General features: G+C 43.9%; 1 protein-coding gene and 1 long non-coding RNA gene across 2 annotated transcripts in view; one reads left to right on the forward strand and one right to left on the reverse strand.

The window, feature by feature from the left end:
• LOC116275940 overlaps window positions 1-18530 on the forward strand; it is a 40981-nt gene extending 22451 nt beyond the window's left edge. Inside the window, exon 3 of the long non-coding RNA XR_004185399.1 lies at window positions 17818-18530. This is a non-coding gene — a long non-coding RNA (uncharacterized LOC116275940). The remainder of the gene's footprint in view (window positions 1-17817) is intronic.
• Window positions 6948-19128, reverse strand: part of NPAS3 (neuronal PAS domain protein 3) — an 861019-nt gene continuing 848838 nt past the window's right edge. The window contains 4 exon segments of the mRNA XM_017961099.2: window positions 6948-10505; window positions 10507-11392; window positions 13578-13702; window positions 17167-17314. Of these exon segments, the coding sequence (XP_017816588.2) occupies window positions 10022-10505; window positions 10507-11392; window positions 13578-13702; window positions 17167-17314 (1643 nt within the window). The 3' untranslated portion in view covers window positions 6948-10021.

Here is a 19128-nt window from a genome sequence, read left to right on the forward strand (position 1 = left end):
CCGGGAGGCGAAGGTTGCGGTGAGCACTGCACTCCAGCCTGGACACCAGAGTGAAATTCCATCTCAAAACAAAACAAAACAAAAAAACAATGTCAGCTTAAGGCAAGGGGGCTGACCATAGTCCAGGTACACTCAGGAAACTCAAAGATTTTAAAATAAGAGCCGTAGAGAGGGAAGATAGTGTTTTGGATAAAGTGGTACAGGGTACTTGGAACCTCCAGCTGTCCTGCAGGTTGATGGAGTAGCGGTTGTTCGGGGCTGATCAGGTTGGGTCTAGCTCCGCTAAGTTCCCATACCTGTGGTGCCCACTGTGGGACACCAGCCCTACCTTTGCCTAGACATGTTTTGATGCCAAGGAAGACAGAATTTGATCTAAGCTGAAGCCGCATGCGTTCAAGGGCTGTCCTCAAGAGTCCTGAGGCGTTACCAGGGGACTGGATTGTCTCAGATGCTTGGGGTTGGTACCTCCTTTTGAGGAGTCTAAATTCCTATTGGTCATTTTAGACTCACATTGCTTTGCCTGTGTAGCTTGCCAGTGAGGAAGCAGAGACCAGTGAGAGAGCTCTCTTGCGTAAGGAGTTCATGGCAAGCCCCACTGTGTTACGGATTTAACCTGATTGCACAATCTTTTATCTAAAGAGGGTACTTTCTTTATGTTGCTTGGCTAGTCATTTATTTTTCTTTTGAATTGTAGGATGAACGTGTTATCCAAGGAGTAGCCCTATGACCTTAAGTGACATTAAACCACTCAGTAAAGTAGCTTGACTAAGAGTGCTTTTGTACTGTTACTTGTTTGGAAATATGAGCCTTCTGTTTCAGTCACAGCAAAGCGGTTTAGGTCAGACCTAAGCATCCCAGACAGCTGTATGACTGATTTGTATAGAGACTTGGATAAAGTATTTATACCCTTTCCAGGTTCTGTACCCACCTCCACCTGCCTCTTCCACCTGCAGATGGAGGCTGTAGACAGCACCCAAGCTTTGTGTGTGTGAACACCGTGAAAAGAAAACAATGGCACATTACTGTAGGGCTGTCATTTCCTTGGCTTTCTGAGGCTAACTCCTTTCTAGTACTGCCTGAAATGGAATAAAACTTCCGTTTGTTTTTATCTTCTAAATGAGATCTTTTCAAAGATGGCTTCTGTGGGGGAGTCTGGAATAATTAATGATCTCCCCCCACCTCCATCTTCTCAGTGTGTTTAATTTGAACTTTCTTAATGAAAACTCATCCTCATAAACGCTGGGTTGGCCCGTTTTGTGTGTGCCTGCTCTGTCCTGCTTTGAGTGATGTGTAAATAAGAGGCAATCTGGTGATGAGTTTTGCTTGTGTGATGCGGAAGGGTGGAGAGGGAGGAGGGTTTGATGAATAGAGGCAACCAGAAAATGTACTTGATAATAACATGGCCATGATTGATGTTGCAATTCCTGAAAAATTATCATTGTGATATAATTATTTGTTTATGAACTGTGCCCTGAGACTCCCAAGTTTGTGATTATTCATGGCACAGATAAAACTCTAAAGTCAATAATTCATCAAGGGTATAATGGTTTTGTTTGGGGGAGGTGGGGGGGTCATATGGATATTACATCCTGTTTCTGACACTTCCGCTATAAATCTGAGAACTCCTTCAGTGCAAGGAAGTGCCACCTCCTTACTCTCTGCTCCTTTTTCTTTCTTAAAGTAGTTTTAATAGTTGGCATAAATTATTTTTAAAGGCTGAAATTAATTTTATTTTCCCAGAAAAATTCTTTTTAACATAGGCACATTATCTGGGTCATTCCTTGTGGTATATCCCGTGATTTCCAAATAGGGAGAGGTGGACAGAAGAATGAAAACAACTGTGCATAGGACAATAGCGAGGAATTCAGGGATTATGAATTTTAATTCCAGATGGAACATACACTCAGTGAATATATTTGGCCCAGGCTCTTTGATTTTGGTCCCTAAAAGGGATTAAGGGAGGGCCACTTATTTTCAGAAAATTGAAGAATTTTGTCTTGAAATTCTTGACTTTTGAGTGGGTTTTACATGTACATATCAGGAGTCTTGACACCTCTCACACCAGTTCTGTTCCCATAAAATCGCTGATATGGTAGTAACTATCTCCAATTCTTTCCATTTCCTTCTTATGGTTGTTTTTTCTCTGACTCAATTTACTTAAAAGAGGGTAGTCCACCGGTAATGTTTATTATGGATTTATTGTATTTATTATGTGCCTATACCCCAGTGTTCCACAAATATTGGAGCCAGGTCGCTCCTTTCCAGCAGAGTTGTGTGAAGTAGTCTCAGAGGGTACGTAAAATGCAATGAAAATGATAAATGTGTTTTCAGGGGTTCAGGTTCTTGCTCCCCTTCTATGCTTATGAGCCGCTTTCTTTATGTTGCTTTTCACCCAAGCCCATGCCAGCATTATGTGAGGGCTACGTATGCAGAGAAAGATGGGAGACCTACCTTCACAAAAGTTGGTGAAAAGACCCAAACTGGTTGACTGGAGACTTGAGATGAGATAGTAATTTGACCTGGCTGCTAAGATGTGACTGCAATTGCAGGCCGTTTTACCTAGGAGCTCAGAGTCTTGAGAAGAGATGGGATGGAACTTCTATGCCATGCAAGTACCAGATCACATCTGGAGTCATGTGACTGGCCCAAGGTGCCACATTTGAATAGGAGCTGTTATGGGCTGAATTGTGCCCCTCCAAAAGCTGAAGTCCTAATCCCCAGTTTCTTAACACCCAGCATGTGACAGTGCCCAGCATGTGACCTTACTTTCATTTCTTTTCTTTTTTGGGGTGGAGTCTCACTCTGTCACCCAGGCTGGAGTGCAGTGACACAGTCTTGGCTCACTGCAACCTCCGCCTCTCAGGTTCAAGCGATTCTCCTGTCTCAGCCTCCACAGTAGCTGGGATTACAGGTGTGCACCACCATGCCTGGCTTTTTTTTTTTTTTTTTTAAATTTTAATTTTTAGTGGAGACAGGGTTTCCACCATGTTGGCCAGGCTGGTCTCGAACTCCTGAACTCAAATGATCTGCTCACCTCAGCCTCCCAAAGTGCTGAGATTATAGGCATGAGCCACTGTGCCCAGCCTACTTTCATTTCCTTCTTACGGTAGAGTTGTTGTAGATGTAGGTAGTTACGATCAGGTCATGCTGGAGTAGGGTGGGCCCTTAATCTAATCTGATTAATATCCTTATAAGAGGAGAGAGGGACACAGTTGGGGAGAACTCCATGTGAAGACACAGACACACACAGGGAGAAGATGGCCATAAAGCGACAGAGGCAGAGATCAGAGGGATGCATCTATAAGCTAAGGAATGTCAAAGATTGCCAGGAGCTAGGAGAGAAGCATGGAACAAACACTCCCTCAGAGCTTTCCAGAAGAACTAACCTTGCTGGCACCTTGATTTCAGACTTTCGGCCTCCAGAACTGTGAGAGAATACATTTCTGTTGTTTTAAGCAGTTTGTGCTAATAAAGCAGACCCAGGAAACCAATACAGGGTCTTGGCAAATTCTGGTGCACTCAAATAATGGTAACTAGGATGGTGAAGGATCCTCCACCATGTCAGTGGAGGAAATTGACAAAGCATGTGGCATTTAGCCTAGAGATTTACTGAAACCCTGACATCTCTCTTCGCATCTTTGAAGTCTTTTCAAATGGAAAAGGGTTTAGAGTTAGTCCCTTTAACTCCAGAGGTAAGATTTCAGCTCAACACCTTCTAAAAATCAGAACAATTCAACAGTGTGCTAGAAAGACTCTCAGTGCTAGAATTATTAAGGACATGTGATTTCTACACCAGAGAGTCCCTCTTAGTTGCTAAGATTCTCTGGATCACTATTGTGATTATATGCTCATATGTGAGGATACGCTATTAAGTGGTGCTTTCTTGTGAATCCATTTGCTTAGCTATCCATAGGATACAATGTCACAGTTAACTGAGTCGGTTACCAACCGTTTGGGTTGTTTCCTCCTCCTCCTCTATTTGCTTTACCTAATCTGTTGCTGTGTACAGAGTAGATCGTATTATGGACACACCCACCCACCTCCAACATTTATGGATGGCCAACTCTGTGTCAGCCATATGGACTACACAAGAAAGGAAGAATGAGTGAACTTGCTGCTTTATCCATTTTGACAATCTTTTCTTGATACAAACTCCAGCTATCCTGTCAAACCACCTGGACATTTCCAGTGGAATCTCTGCCTCTTGACAAATCATGTTTCATTTGTTCACATCTTCATCCATCAGTATTCAGCTGATCTTTACCAAGCCAACACTACCGTAAATCATTGAGCTAGGCACCTTGGAAGACTATGAAGATGAATAAGCGATGATTTATGCCTGTGGAGAGCTTACCAAATCAGCCCTCTTTCTTCATATTGGTTTCCTAGGAGACACAGGAAAGCAGAAGGCAGCCAACGGTATTCATTTACCTCAGTGTCCCAGAGAGTTTCTTAAGCCTGCTAGTTGACATCCATCTTTTGGAATTATGCTCAAGAATTAGGTTTGCCCTTTTTTTCCACTACATAATATGAAATGTTGGCAAAGATATTCTTTCTTCTCTCCCAAATCTTTGACCCTTTCTCCTTTTTGAACCTGGGTAATAATCCTGGCTTGAACAGACTGTCTTCTGGGCTTGAGATATATTATCATCTATCTTAAATATAATACATAGGGCAAGTTGATTTTCAAATTGCTTTAAACATTCTCAATGTTAAATAGACTTTGTCTAGGAATAGGGGAAGGACAGGTATGAATTATAGTCCACAAGGGCTAAAGTAAGTTTATTTATTTTTATTTATTTATTTTTTTCCAAGACAGTCTTGCTCTGTTGCCCAGAGCTGGAGTGCAACGGCATGATCTTGGCTCACTGCAACCTCCGCCTCCTGAGTTCAAGTGATTCTCTTGCCTCAGCCAACTAGCTGGGATTATGGGTGCCTGCCACCACACTGGGCTAATTTTTGTATTTTTAGTAGAGATGGGGTTTCACCACGTTGGCCAGGTTGGTCTTGAACTCCTGACCTCATGGTCTGCCTGCTTCAGCCTCCCAAAGTGCTGGGATTACAGGCATGAGCCGCCACGCCCAGCCTTAAAAACAGTTTTTTTTTTTGTTTTTGTTTTGGTGCTCAACTGGAATGTTTTTGTTCCCTCTTGTCCTGCCTGCTGTTTTTATTTAAAAATTGTCTTGTTCCTCACTGCCAAATAAATTAGTATAAGTATCAGCTGGGAAGAAGGGAGGAGCTACAGAGAGCTGGCTGTTGGCCCTCATTCTGTCACCTGAAGACTAGAGCCTTGACCAGTTGACTTGCTGCCAGCCTGGCAACGAAGTCCTGTACTTCCGGGGAGCTCAGGGCTCTGGCCTGGTTGCCAGCACTGGGGCTGGGGAGGTGGCAGGGCTTCCTGATTATCAATGAGTCTGAGCCCAGAGCTCACTCAGTCTTTCAAGCTGAGAGATGTTCTTTATTTCATTAGTGACCTATTTTAGCATTGATGGATACACATAAAGGACAGGGAACTTGCTAATGCTAAGAGAGGCTTGAGTTGGGATAAGAATCCAGGATTTCCACCACTTCTACTGCAGAAGCACCAAATACTGTGAGGATTTCAATTCACCCATCACCTGTCCTGCTTCCCATTGCAACCCTCATTGCTACCACCTCCAGATCACAAGGCTGCAGGAAAGTCCAGAAGAAAAGTGTTATGGCTGATCAACAGCATTAGCCATTTCCACACTCGGACAAGCACCCCTCTGCGTTATGAGACCCTGCCCCATGCAGAGCTCTGAAAGCCTGCACTCACAGCCAGGTCCATCGATACCTACCAGACAGGGTGCCTTGGGTAAGCGGGCTTCCTCACTCACCAGAATCCACTCAGCATAGATTCTAGCTCTGTCAGTTTTTGACTTCCCAATCTTGCTATACTATATCCTTCTGACTCTAAAGAGCAAAAGGGGAAGAAATTTTAGGAAAGTAGTTTGGCATACCCAATTCTGTGTTCTCAATCAGCTTCTCCCTATTCCCTATTTTGAGTACTTATTCCGAAGACCCATCTGGGGCATAGTAGAGAAATCCAGAGCTCTCCAACCCTAACCACACTTCTATGTTCGCCAGTCTGAAGCTTTCTTCCATTAATAAAAAAACAACCCCCACACTGGCTAATGTCACTGAAGACTTAAACTAGGGAAATGATATTTATTATTTTTGGTAGCTTCTGGACAAAAGTGTTTGCCTCCCCTCCCCAACTCCCCCAGCTCAGCCCATTCATATTTCAGTTTTTGGAGATCACAGACTTAAGAGTTGACCTACCTTATCCTTAACTTTGAGATAATGGGTGACACTTCCTTTTTTTTTTTTTTTTTTTAAAGAGTAAGCAGCTGACCTGCCTTAAAACATGACAGGCCACATGCTACCCTAACCATAATACAGCATGAACATGACTTAATCAGCTTGTCTGGAGAAAGAAAATACATATTTAGTATAAAAAGAAGATATAAGCAATGGAACAGTTGGTTATACATTATAGATTGTAATAAATGAAAATATTGAGTGCATTTTAAATGATTAATGTATGAAAACTGTCATCACTTAATGTGCATTAATCAAAAAATGCACACTTCCCATAGTGGTTAATGTTGCAGGCCCACTGTTCAGCTTTGATAATGTGCATAAAAATGCTCAGTATGACAATGAATTGGGGTAGCTGAAAATTTAGGATGGTTGCAAGTTTGGTGTAGTATTTGGATTAGCATCTTATTCTGTGCCTTGTCAGCCTCATCAGTACACAAGCTATATATTTTTTTCCAAAACTAGCAAAAATACGAATGCATTTTTTTTTTTTACTTTTTCTTTTTTTTTAAATAAAGAATAATGACCAAGGTACCTGCTTAAACAAATACTACCAGCATTCATTAGTCAGGATGGTTACATGTAAAAGAAATGATGCCAGATAGTAACAAATCCAAGAGAAGTTTATTATGAAAATGGCACCTGCGGATGAAAAAATTAAGTTACATAAAGACAACCATGTATGTGACATGTATGAGAATCTACAAAAGTATAAAAAGAACCCTGTTGTAAATGAAGTATGTACATTTCTGATTTGCAGCATTATCAATGGTCAATGAAAAAAAATGTTTCAAAATAAGCCAGGCACTCAGGAAGTTAGGTCCGGTTAGCTTCACACAAAACAAATGTACCATAGCTGTCGCTTTGTAACGTTTTAATTATTTTTTTATATATATATCGTAGAGTTGGTAACACTGCTAAGGTTTTTACGAACAGAATATCCCTTTCCCCATTATTCAGCTACTTGGCACCAGTCTCCTCATAAAAGTTTTCATATATTTGTACAAGAAATAGTTAAAAACACAGACACAGTCTTCACAGGTAATGAAGTGTTTTTTTTTTTTTTCATTTTGTAATTTTCAACACTATGGATTTAGACAGCAGCTGTGATTATCTGTTAGTTTAAATCACCAGAAATCATTTTGACACAACACAGAAACATTTATAAAAGAAAAAAAAAACAGCTGTCTAGCTGTTCTTTGTAGCTGATAGGTGCATTCCTTTGATTGTTCGATAGCTAGAGTAGAGCTTCCAAAAGTAATCTGTAAATTTCTCCGTTGGCTTTCTTCACCTTCTAAACCTACTTAAATCCTTCAAGTAAGCTCACTATTAAAATTTGCGGCATTTAACTTCTTTTTGTTATTATCCCACCGTGGTTTGGGCCCAGCTCATGAAATCAAAGGTCCTAGAGGAACCTACTCAACACAGTGATATTCAAAGGACAGCCGAGTTACTATATTAGCATTGCACAAGTAAACAAATATATATGACAATTCTAGATTCCATTATCCCCTCCTATTTTGTTTCTTAAAAATGTTGGTTGACCTTTGAAAGAATTTTCTGTCTCACTGGTAATTGCTTTATATATTGCTCCATCAGCCAACCTGAAAGGAAACCAAAGAAAAGCACCCACTGCTTATAGGTAGAGCACAAGGGACTCTGGGAATGTTAACAACTGAGGCTATATGGCATCAATTTATTTAATATATCTGAGCATTATTCTTCAGTGCTTTGTGTTGCACTCCAGAAGAGAGAGTCATACCCAGAATTCCGTTGTGGGAAAAATGGCTCCATTAACCTTGAGCTAGTTAAGAGTCTTTTTATCTCTGAGAATGAAACAGATTTTGGGGATGGGGAAGGACTGAAGAGGAGGGAGACAGGGAGATGGGAAAGGGAGGGAAAGAGAGGAGAGGTAGGGAGAATATACACCAGCAAAGCAACAGCAGGAATTTTAAAAGGTAAAACGGAAGATTCACAGACAGTAGAAGCAGCATAGGGTGACATTACAGAGGAAGGCCACCACACAAAACCCACTAACCCCCAAGAATCACTGGATTCACTAGGACTGCAGGAATGGGACTGTACCACTCCGGACTAGAGATAGAGCACAGATAAGACAAAGGACAAAACAACTACATTAGCTTAGTATATACTGCATATAGAAACACACATTGAAACTGCAATGGGACTGACAGCCAAGGACACGTACACATTGTACACATTACAGTTCTCACATCTGTTATTAGATGCCTTAACAAACAGCTGCCAAAAATGAAGTGGAAGAAGAATTTATACTTGACAGTCATTTGGAGTGTTTGACACCACACTGATTTCTGGCAACAAAGACAAAATAGGATTTTTTTTCTTTTTCTTTTTCTTTTTTTTTTCTTTTTTTTTCTTTTTTTTTTTTTTTACTTAATGTGCAGTTTTCAGTTGCAGTTATCTGTCTGAAGCTTATTAACCCATTCTTTAGTTTTAAAACTTATTGGTTTCAACCCAGAAATAAGAACCAAAGGGAAAGAAATTCCATCAAATCAAATCAGTCCCCCAAAATACAACCTTCCTTTTTTTAAGCAAGAAATGAAAAAAACCAAAAACATGTTAAATATTTTCCTTCTTTTACTCTGAAGTGTTATTGAAGTTGCAAAATTAGCCTCAGTTAGACTGAGTAAGGAAAACAAAAAGCTAAACAAAAGGCAGTATGTACCTAAACTGCTCCTCAAATCAGTTTGATTGAGTTTCCCAGCAGCCCCTTTAAAAAGGGCTTTACTGACCCATTAAATTTAATGTGAGGCTATGTTTGTTAGTTGGGAGGTAAAAAATTTTAAGTCCTGCAGCAAACGTTAATGAGGGCTTTGTCTTAACTAACCAAGGAGACTGCAGCAATGGACTCCAGACCAGGACAGAACACAATTTTTTTTTTCCCCCAAAACCCAGCCCAGGAGCTGCATTTTGTATGAAGACATTACAGATTAATAAATGATAGCACCATGGTTTTAGAAATTAAGTTAATGTTTCAGTAATTAACATTTAGTCCGACTTTTTTTTTTTAAACATTCTAGTCACAGGCCAGAAATTAAGTTTAAGAACCCAAATTATTTTTTATGTGCAAGTAAGAAAATCTTAAAATCTTAACCGTAAAAAGAGAATTAAATTCTGCATAAAATTCTAAAATACTATTCCCCCTATTTTTTTTAAAGGAATTAGGAACAGAAACAAAAAACCACCCCATTTCATTTGACTTAGTCAAATAGGGCACATTGTTTATGCTTGTCTCTTTCCATCTTGATCATATCAAGATCTTTATGAAGAAACCCCAATGGTTGTCACTTGAGAACTCTCTTGACCACAAGACTGAGTATTCTATGGCAGAGGCATATACACATGAAAGACATCTTAATAAAGATGCAAAGGAAAGCAAAACAACCCAACACACATCTTAGAAGAAGACAAAACGGCAGGCAACTGGTCGTCTGACCCTCTGAAGGCAAAAAATAAACATATCTTTACACGAAAGAATAAGTCAGGTGAAAGAAAGAGGGGGTGGAATGGGGACCGTCGTGGCGAGAGAAGACGCTGACCTGCTCGAATTCAAAGTGCTAGAATTAAAGGTCTAAACGAAAATGCCGACGATGCCTCCTCCGAGCGGGGCCTGGCCGGGCCCAGGACAGGCGGCGCCTCAGTCCTCCTTGCGCTCCAGAGTCTGTGCCGCATGGATGCCGTTGCTGTAGACGGGGAAGGGCAGCGTGGAGAAGAGTCCCTCGGCCGTGGTGAACACGTTGCCGGCGGGCATCTGCGTCAGGCTGGCTGCGCTCACTGCGCCGCCGAACGGTCCTGACATGTTGAGCCGGTGCACGTGGTGGTAGAGCATCTCCATGGGCGTCTTGGGGTCGAGGCCGAAGCCAGGGCTGTTAACGTCCACGAAGTTAACAGCGTGCGCGTTGGGCAGCAGGTTGCCCTGCATGGCCAGGGTCACCTCGGCGGGCGCGTAGCGGATGGTGCCCGTGGTATAGACCCTCTGTGCGGCCGTGCTGGTGGCGGCCAGGGTCCCGGTCACCCTGTGCACCAGCGGGAGCACGACGTTGCCCGCCTGCAACCTCTGCAGCGCCTCTAGGTCCCCAGTGTACAGCAAGGAGTTGGACGCGCTGGGGCCGCCGCCCCCCCGCGCCGCCGCCCCCGCCCCCGCCGCCGTTCCCGGGGTGCTTGTCCCGTGGGGACGCCGAGAGCGGGGGTGACAGTGGGTCGGAGGCAACGGGGGCCAGGGCTGTGGTGGCCGAGGCGCCGAACTGAGTCTTGCGGGCAGCCGCGCCGTCGGCGCCGGGCGGTGTGAGGACCGAGTCGGGGATGGCCACGTGCAGTCCCCCGCTGCCACCACCCCCACCGCCGCCGCCCTGCGGGGACGGGAAGTGCTCGGAGCTGGGGGGCTTGGTCATGCTGTAGGGGGACTCGTTCCTGGAGATCTCCCGGTTGGGCGGGTAGTTCCAGATGCTGCTGTCGTTGTCGAAGTTGATGGGTTCCGAGATCTCCGTCTTGATCTTGAGCACCGAGGCACTGTTGGGGGAGGACAGCAACCGCGGGGGCTCCACCAGGCCCGCGTCCAGGCCGCCCGGGCTCGACGCACTGGACAGGCGCCGGCGGCTGGCGCTGCCACCCTTCTGCCGTTTCCGCCTTTTCTTGCGCTTCTGGTGCTTGCTGGAGGCCTGAGCACCCGTCTCGCCCGCGCTGTCCGAGTCCTTGGCACTATCGGACGTGAGTGACTCGCAGTTCTGCAGCCGCAGATCCGACTCACTCTCCACGTAGCGCTCCACCTTGATCTGCATCGGGCCCAGCGCACCGAAGCCGTCCTCGCCCGCCTTGGGGTTCTCAAAGTCCGAGTGCTCGAAGCTGTCATCGCTGTCGCGGCTGTCCGGGTTACTGGAGCTATGGCCGTCGTCGTTGCAGTTCATGTCGTTGTCACAAGCGTTGCCCGACTTCTTCCGGTCGGGCTCCGGGTCTTCGCTGTTCTCGGACTGGTTCCCTTTCTCGTCGGACTTGGAGTTCTCGTTGTCCTCTGCGTGGGGCCCGGGGCCGGCGGTGGCGGGGATGGGGAGAGAAGAGAGAGAAGACACCAGGTTAGCGGGGCGACCCAGCCTGTCACCTGCAGGGGCTGGGGCAGGGAGCAGGGCAAGTGTCCGTCCTCATCACGGGCTTCTCCATCACCTTCAGAGGTCTTAAAGCCTGGGCTTTCTCTCTGCTGAGGGCCTGGATTAGCTGGACGGTTACTTAAAAAGTGCCGGCCGAGGACCAGCGGCACTGGCAATCATCTGGACATCTGTTGCAAATGCAGACTCTCTGCTCCCACCCAGATAGACTGCATCAGGTTCTGCATTGGAATATGACCCGCAGGTGATTCTCAGGCACATTCAAGTTTAAGAAGTCCCACAAGGATGCTCAGGAAGTCAGGTTAAATAACCTGGATTAAGGTGTGGCACAGAAAAATGATGACATGCAAGGTGACTTTCTAAAGAGTCTGCATTTTCCCTTGGTGAATATTTTGTTCATTACTGAGAGCCACTCTCCTTCTTTCCATTCCATAAGTTATTCTCCCCCACAGCACTTACCATCATCTGATTCACTGTATAGCTTTATTTTTATTATTTATTATTATTATTTTTGGCAGGGTCTGCCTCTGTGCCTCAGGCTGGAGTACAGCGGGATGGTCACCGCTCATGGCAGCCTTGCCCTCCCCAGCTCAAGCGATCCTCCTGCCTCGGCCTCCAGAGTGGCTAAGACCACAGGTGCCTACCACCACACATGGCTGATTTTTTTTTTTTTTTTTTTTGTAGAGACAGGGTCTTGCCATGTTGCCCAGGCCGGTCTCAAACTCCTGGACTCAAGCATTGCGCCCACCTCAGCCTCCCAAAGTGCTGGGATTACAGCCATGAGCCACTGCGCTGCCTCACTGTATATTTTAGTTTTATTGACTTGTCTCTTCCTCCCACTAGTATATCAGCTCACTGGGGCTAGGAATTTTTCTTTGTTTTGTTCACAACGATATACTATATTAAAAAGGGGCAGAGACTACCAATTCTAGGACTTTTTATGTCTTTGTCAAGAACTTTCAAATTAATGCAATTTAGGGACAGGAAGACAGTGAAGATCTACCTTGAGTGCTCTGCCCTCCTTCTGCCTCCCTGAAGCTGGGTCTGGAGGAAGGGATACATGTTTACATGTACCGTAACCCTTGTACATGTAAACAAGGAGCTGGAGCTCAGGTGCCATCATGATAGGGGGTTGTCAGGGAAACCTAGCTGCCACATTTTTGGGAGAATAGATTTTTCCAGTAACACAACCTCTGAAGATTGAGGGATGAAGCCTGACTGGCAGCCTGGACAAGAGGCTGTGGTCATTGCCTCCCCTTTTGTAGCAGAAGAGGGAGGGTTAGAAGAGGTTTAGGATTTTCTTGCAGCTGTAAAATCCTACAAGTTTGGTGCTCCCTGGCCTTATGAGTGTCTCTGGAAGAGGGCTGGGGATGGGAGGAAAAGCAAATTTTTATACTAATTTTCTGTGTCCCAAAGAACTACTCAGGAAGTCTGCTTCCCCAAAAGAAATGAAAATGCGAGTTTGTTCTGCATAGACTCAGGAAATAAGTAACAGTCCAGCACCCTGAAAGGGCACTGATCAATGCCATTAAGTATCCTACTTTAGAGGCTCGGTCCCAGCTTGGTGGGAATGTGAATATTTGGGGCTCAAAGTCACAGACTCTCTTGGAGCTGGCCCTAGTACCTGCCTCTAGTAGAGGTCGAGAGCTAGCTATGAGGTTAGAGCGGGGTTCCTTCTGTATGGCCAGTGGATTGACATTAAATGATTGCTAATAGCAATCAATCTCTTTCTGTATATTTAAAGAAAGATCTGTCAGATCTCAAAAGATCTCTTTCTTCTGTGTGTATATATACACACAACATATATACATACATATATATACACACACACACACGTATTTATCCAGCACTACCTATCTATATGTATTGTGTGTATATATACATATACAGTACATACAGGTATGTACTGGTGTACAATTATATGTATGTGTGTGTGGAGAGAGGCGGAGACTCAGTAATAACTTGATATGACATATGTCTCTCTGAAATGTGACCAGTTGCTTTGCCTCTGATGATGGCCCTCTGGCCATTGCCCACCCCCCGTGTGTGGTGGGCAAGCCATCACTGCAGAACATGGAGAAGAAGGAATAATACCTGTAATACCTGAGGTGTCTTTAGAGTCTGACTCAGAGTCGGATGTCTCCGAGGATTCGGAAGTTTTCTCTGGCAGATGGGGGAGCTGTGCGATGTCCATGGGTGTGTCCTTGTACTCAGGATTGCTGTGGGAGGGAGGCACTGGTCAGGAGTGCAGACACCCATTCTGCATGGTTTGTTTGGACCATCTTCTCCCCCACTTCTTTGTCCCAGACTTCTGGAGTTTAGAAAGTTTCAAAGACTAAACATGAAATCATTTCTCAGCTCTTCATGGGATTTTATGGAAGCTTGGCTTGCATGTGCCAGGTGCACCCTGCTGCAATGATCGAATACCCAAATGCTCCATGAAAGCCATAGAGAAGCTTTTAAATAATCAGGTACCACTGGGGGCCAGGGAACTGTGCTGCTTGACAGTCCTCCCAGAGTAACACCTGGGGGAAGGGAGGATGAGAAGTACTCTCAACAATTAATTCCCGTGCCTCCTGGTGTGTCCTGTCTTCTCTTGGGCTCCTGATGAGTCCATGGCCTCAGTACCTTTGTTTTGGGTCCTTGATGTAGCTTCTCAGCTGCTCAGATGGCTTCCACGCTATTGGTGGGGTGGCAGAGCCCTTGGTGCCTATCTGACAGATGCACAGGTGCACCTTGGGATGCATGGATTATGGCTACCGAACTGTCAACACACCCATTACAATCACATTTTCATCTGCTCATGTGGTGTACACCTGTGGCTTGTTAGCTGGAAATCTGATTGCAGTGGGGAGAGTCCCAGTGTGAAAGAGGCCCTAACAGAAGGGATCTAACCTCACTTGCACAAATGTGCTTAATTTTTGTTCTATTTTTAGTTTGGAAACAAGGCTCTTTTGGAAGAGAGAGCATGTTAAGTCAGTTTGACCTGTCTTCTGGAAATGCCACTCCAAGGCCACCTGATGTATGAGGAGAGTAGGCTCCTGTAATCTGAAGGCACAAGGAAATCCTCCTGCTTCAAAATGGGAAATGCCTCTTCTATTTTTCCATGATGGCTAGCCAAGCAGAGACTTAAAATTGATGATTACTGACTCGTTTGCTAATCTCTAGCGAAATTCCTATAGTAAAGAGTCACTATTTCAGTAACTACTCCAAAACTGCAAATGTTCCTGGGAGGGGTAATTCACTAAAATGGATTATCAGGCATTTACTCCTTAGTGTGAATTAGCTTCAGCAGCAAAGCTTTCTCTAGATAATCAGATGAGACTAAAGGTGGGAAGATGGACTCCTTCTCTGAATACTCTAAGAGTCTATAATTCTATTAAGTGTTACAAGGGAATGGGAAGAAGACTGGAGGAGCGGTAGCTTCAGAAGAGGGAAGGACAAGCCTGGATTGGGGCCTGGGTGCAAGGGTTCTGGGAAGGAAGAAGTGACGTGAAAGGATTGCTCAGGGAAGAATAATAGACAAGAATATGGGAAAGAAAACCAAACTTCTGCAGTTGCTGTTTTGCCAGGGCCACGTCATTTTCTTTCTAGATCTCTGCTCTATAGAAGTGATGCCAGTGAATGGCTGTCTTGGTGGAGTTTCCCCTGCTAAAGCCCATGACGTTAGTCTTCTTTGGGGGCTCACAGATCACTTGCCCTACAACTTAGAGTCCTTTATCATTGACTTCAGGGAGGGTTTGTAGGTCAGCTGAAACAGGTCTTCTATGCCTGAGATTGAAGCTTTTGAGGTTGAAGACTGGTCTTTGATACCAAAACTTCCTTCCTATCCACATGGGATTTGATGGAATAGAATCACCAAAACTCATGAGTTTGTACCATCTGATCCTAGGCTAGATCAATAGTATTCAGAGACTGACTGCTTAGCTCTTCTTACTCCTTGCATTTGTAGGCAGAGGAGGAAGTCATGAGGCTGATGAGGCAGTGAGAAAGATCCAGATAGGAAGAAATCTCACAGAATGGGAGTAACAACCACATAGATGACTTCAGTACCTATGTTTCATCAACATGGGAGCCAGACACTGCTAGCCCTAGGGTGCCTGTTTCCAGCATTTCATTCTTAATGGTGATGGGTCTCCTTGTCACAGTATCATTTTGCCTAGCAAAAGAATGGCAGTGCCACAAGACCTTATTCTATTTTCTGTCTGGCATATGAGTTTTCATAACCACCTGCATTCCCTATAGTAATTATTCCATAAAACTCTATGTGCAAGGATTCCGTGATATCAGAACTCATCTTGAACACATCACAAACACAGGGGAGACTTTGCACGGAAATCAGGCCTTGGAGAAAGCCACATTCAATACACATACTTTTTACCTTTAGAGAGAATTAATGTAGAGCAGAAGAGGTCAAAAAAAGGAAATAGAAAGTAGATAAATGAAGACTCTTTTAAGTGGTGCACATTAAGGCCCTCTCTAGAGCAATAATCATTAGTGTCTGATTGATATGCTGTTGGTAGCAAGCACATTCATGCCTTCAAGTCATCACCAAAGTATGTGAACACACTCTGAAGGGCCAGTGTGCTGATGAGCCATGGTTGTTAGCTTCTCAGCTCCATTTGGCTGTCTCAAAGAAAAATGGGATTCAGGTACTCCCTGTCTAAATGATCAGCCAAAGGGCACCAACTTCCATTCATAAGACCTATTGGAAATTTTCCTACTCAGACCACGTGTGGGCTCTGCTTGGTGGCTTTAGGCCAGGAGAAGCCAAAGACCAGAATGATGGGGGTGGGAGGCAGCCAGGCCAAGTGCTGTGATAGTGTCACGCCAGGATTGGCGTGAACCTCCCAGAAAGCCTGCCCCCAAACTCAGATGACCCAATCTGTGGGTCTTGGTTAGTTTTCTGCTAGTTTGAATCCAAAGGCAGAATGTAGATTGGGAAGGGAGAGAAATGGTGTCTCCCACCGGAATTCAGGAAGCAGCTGAGCTTGGGCTCACTTGTAGACAGAATGTTAAGGACACACTTTAAGAGCAGTAAAGCTTGCCCAAGATGTCAAAGCAGAGGGCCAAAAAAAAAAAAAACAAAAAACAAAAAACACACAAAAACAACAACAACAACAACAAAAAAGATTGCCTTCATTTTTACACTGCTATTGTTTGATTCCGGCAAAGCAACTCACTTTGTTTACCAAAACTTGAATGCCCAGGAAGTCAAACCCTATGTAATATGCTAAGGGCATCAAAGGAATGAAATATAAGAGGAATATAATGTTCCCTGCCACTTTTCTCTCATTCTGTTTTACTTAATTGTCACAAGAACTGGAGTGTGTGAGTGTGTCTGTGGAGGGGAAGAGGAGATGCTTTTTGAATGTTTCAGCTGTAGGCTGAAGTCTGTATTCTTCTAAGCATTTGTGGGAAAACCAAAGCAACTTCTGCAGAGATGCCCAAATGCTGACAGACCGAGAATTACTGAAAATCTTGAAATCTTTCCTGCAAGTCCCTTTCAACATAGTTTGATCTTCTCACATTTATTTGAATCTTGTGGAAAGAATAGCAGAATTGCCATGAAATTCCACACCAGGTACTGTCAAAAGATAATATTCACAACATGTCAGCTATTAACCATAGGGCTGCATATTTTATAACCAGGACAGAAATAGAAAAGAAGCAGAAAATATACCTAAGAAGGTAATTCACCCAGATGATATTCTTTTCATTTGCATTCTTGGCATTAATAGCTATGGTGGCACTGGACTGTATCCAAATATATCCTCCGTTCTTCTGCATCCAGCGATAGTACTTTGTCACACACTGACCCTTATTCAGCACTGGGGGAAGAAAAACAAAGGCGTTGTATTAAGACTGGGATCAAATAATTTTTTTAAATCTCTGCAAAGCCTTAAGCCTAAAAATGGACCTGCACCAAGCCAGGGTGACCCTCTATATGCTTAATATAGAATGCCATTAGTAGGACAAATGAAATCAATTCAGTGGAGTGGCAGCTCTGGAGCCAGGGTTACTGGCATTTGTAGCAAGACTTTATTCCGTTTTGGGCAGCCATGGTGTGAAAAGAATAAAAGGACTACAAATCTTTTTGGCTCACAGAACACCTAATGCGGTGTGGATATTGTCAATGGGTTTGACATCAGATGGTAAGAAAGGCAAATTTGTATGTGATTTATTCATAGCTTTGAGGTAGACCTCTTTGAGATTCTGGATATTTGAATGGTTCCAAAGATGCTTTACCCCTCGTCTTTGATCATTTCTCCTCAGTGTGAGCAATCTCAACCCGCATCCTTATATGTCTGTTCCTTTTGATCTTGTCTAACAGAATTTATAGTCCTCGGATGAACTAAATTTACACCGGTCAGTCGGGGGAGATTCTGATGAGACTTCGCTGAATGTTCAACAAAATAAATTCCCTAGTGGAGTCAGAGAGCAACACTGGCCTGAGGGAGGCACAGAATTGACTTGGCTGGAGCCAAACAGAGTGACAGCTCCACACAGACTCTGAAATATGGCCCCAAATGAAGGAACAAGTAAAAACAATCAGTAATGTGAAACGGTGCCATTAAATACCCACTGGAAGAGAGCTTTAAAATGCAGATGTTAAAAATGATACTTTAACCAAAATCTCGCCAAGTTGAAATTGATTTGATTTGTATCTGGGTAATCCTGAGCTAGTAAAAGGGGAAAGCACAGTAAATCATCCCCTGAAATAAAGTGCTGTGGATGGGAATGGTTTAAAAGGGTGCCGGAAATGTGGAAAACCTGCTGTTACTACTTGGCTACGGATTGCAGCAACTCGGCGCCCCGCAAAAGCTCACCAGCAGGTTGGCCACTAGAGGGCAGTGTGCACTCATCTACGTTGCCCACTTTTGGCATGTCCTTGTCTCCGTCTGCTAAAATGAAAAACCTCTAACTGCTGTAATAAATTTGGCTAAATTAGCTGCTAAATGGTTATCTCAAGTAATATGTATTTGCATTAATCATCTTGCTCTAAACCAGAACAAGCCAGAGTCCTAAAGACGTAGTAAATTCATATTGTCCATTTAATTACGGCTAATAAGTGCTTCATATACAATAGTTTCATGAAGTACATTTAGATTTTTTTTTTTTTTTTTTTTTGAGGGGGGTGGATGGGTGTAAAGGGAAGTCACTTTGGAAAAGAGCTGTGTTTAAGGCTGTGGAAGCTCTTCTCATCTTGTCCTGAGCCACTCTTCCTGGTTCTCAAAGTGCTCAAAAATCACACATCCATTATATCCACAAACATATAAACTTTGAAGGTTTTCTTCCATTCTCCTTTTTTTCTCGCAGCATGCTAACAGGACGGTTGTAAAATCTGGTAATTATATCTTAACTGTTACTTGGAAAAACCTTACTCTGATGAGTGTTTCAAATCATAACAAGTTTCATTCTGAAACTCCTCGCCAGTTTAGGGTGTTTTGAAGGCCTGGAACTGTCACCATCTCTTGGTAGCGTGGCTCCACAGGTCGCATTGTACCCTCCTTTTGTAGGCAATTGTAAGTTCTGCCATTCTGCATGCATGGCTTCCCAGGCTACAAAACCGCGTGGTGAAGCTGAAAGCAGTAAAATACTAACTCTGCCATACAGCTCTTCTGTCAAACCATTGTTGCATGCA

The sequence above is a fragment of the Papio anubis genome, chromosome 7 (assembly GCF_008728515.1).
Source record: "Papio anubis isolate 15944 chromosome 7, Panubis1.0, whole genome shotgun sequence".
In the NCBI taxonomy this organism is placed as follows: Eukaryota; Metazoa; Chordata; class Mammalia; order Primates; family Cercopithecidae; genus Papio; species Papio anubis.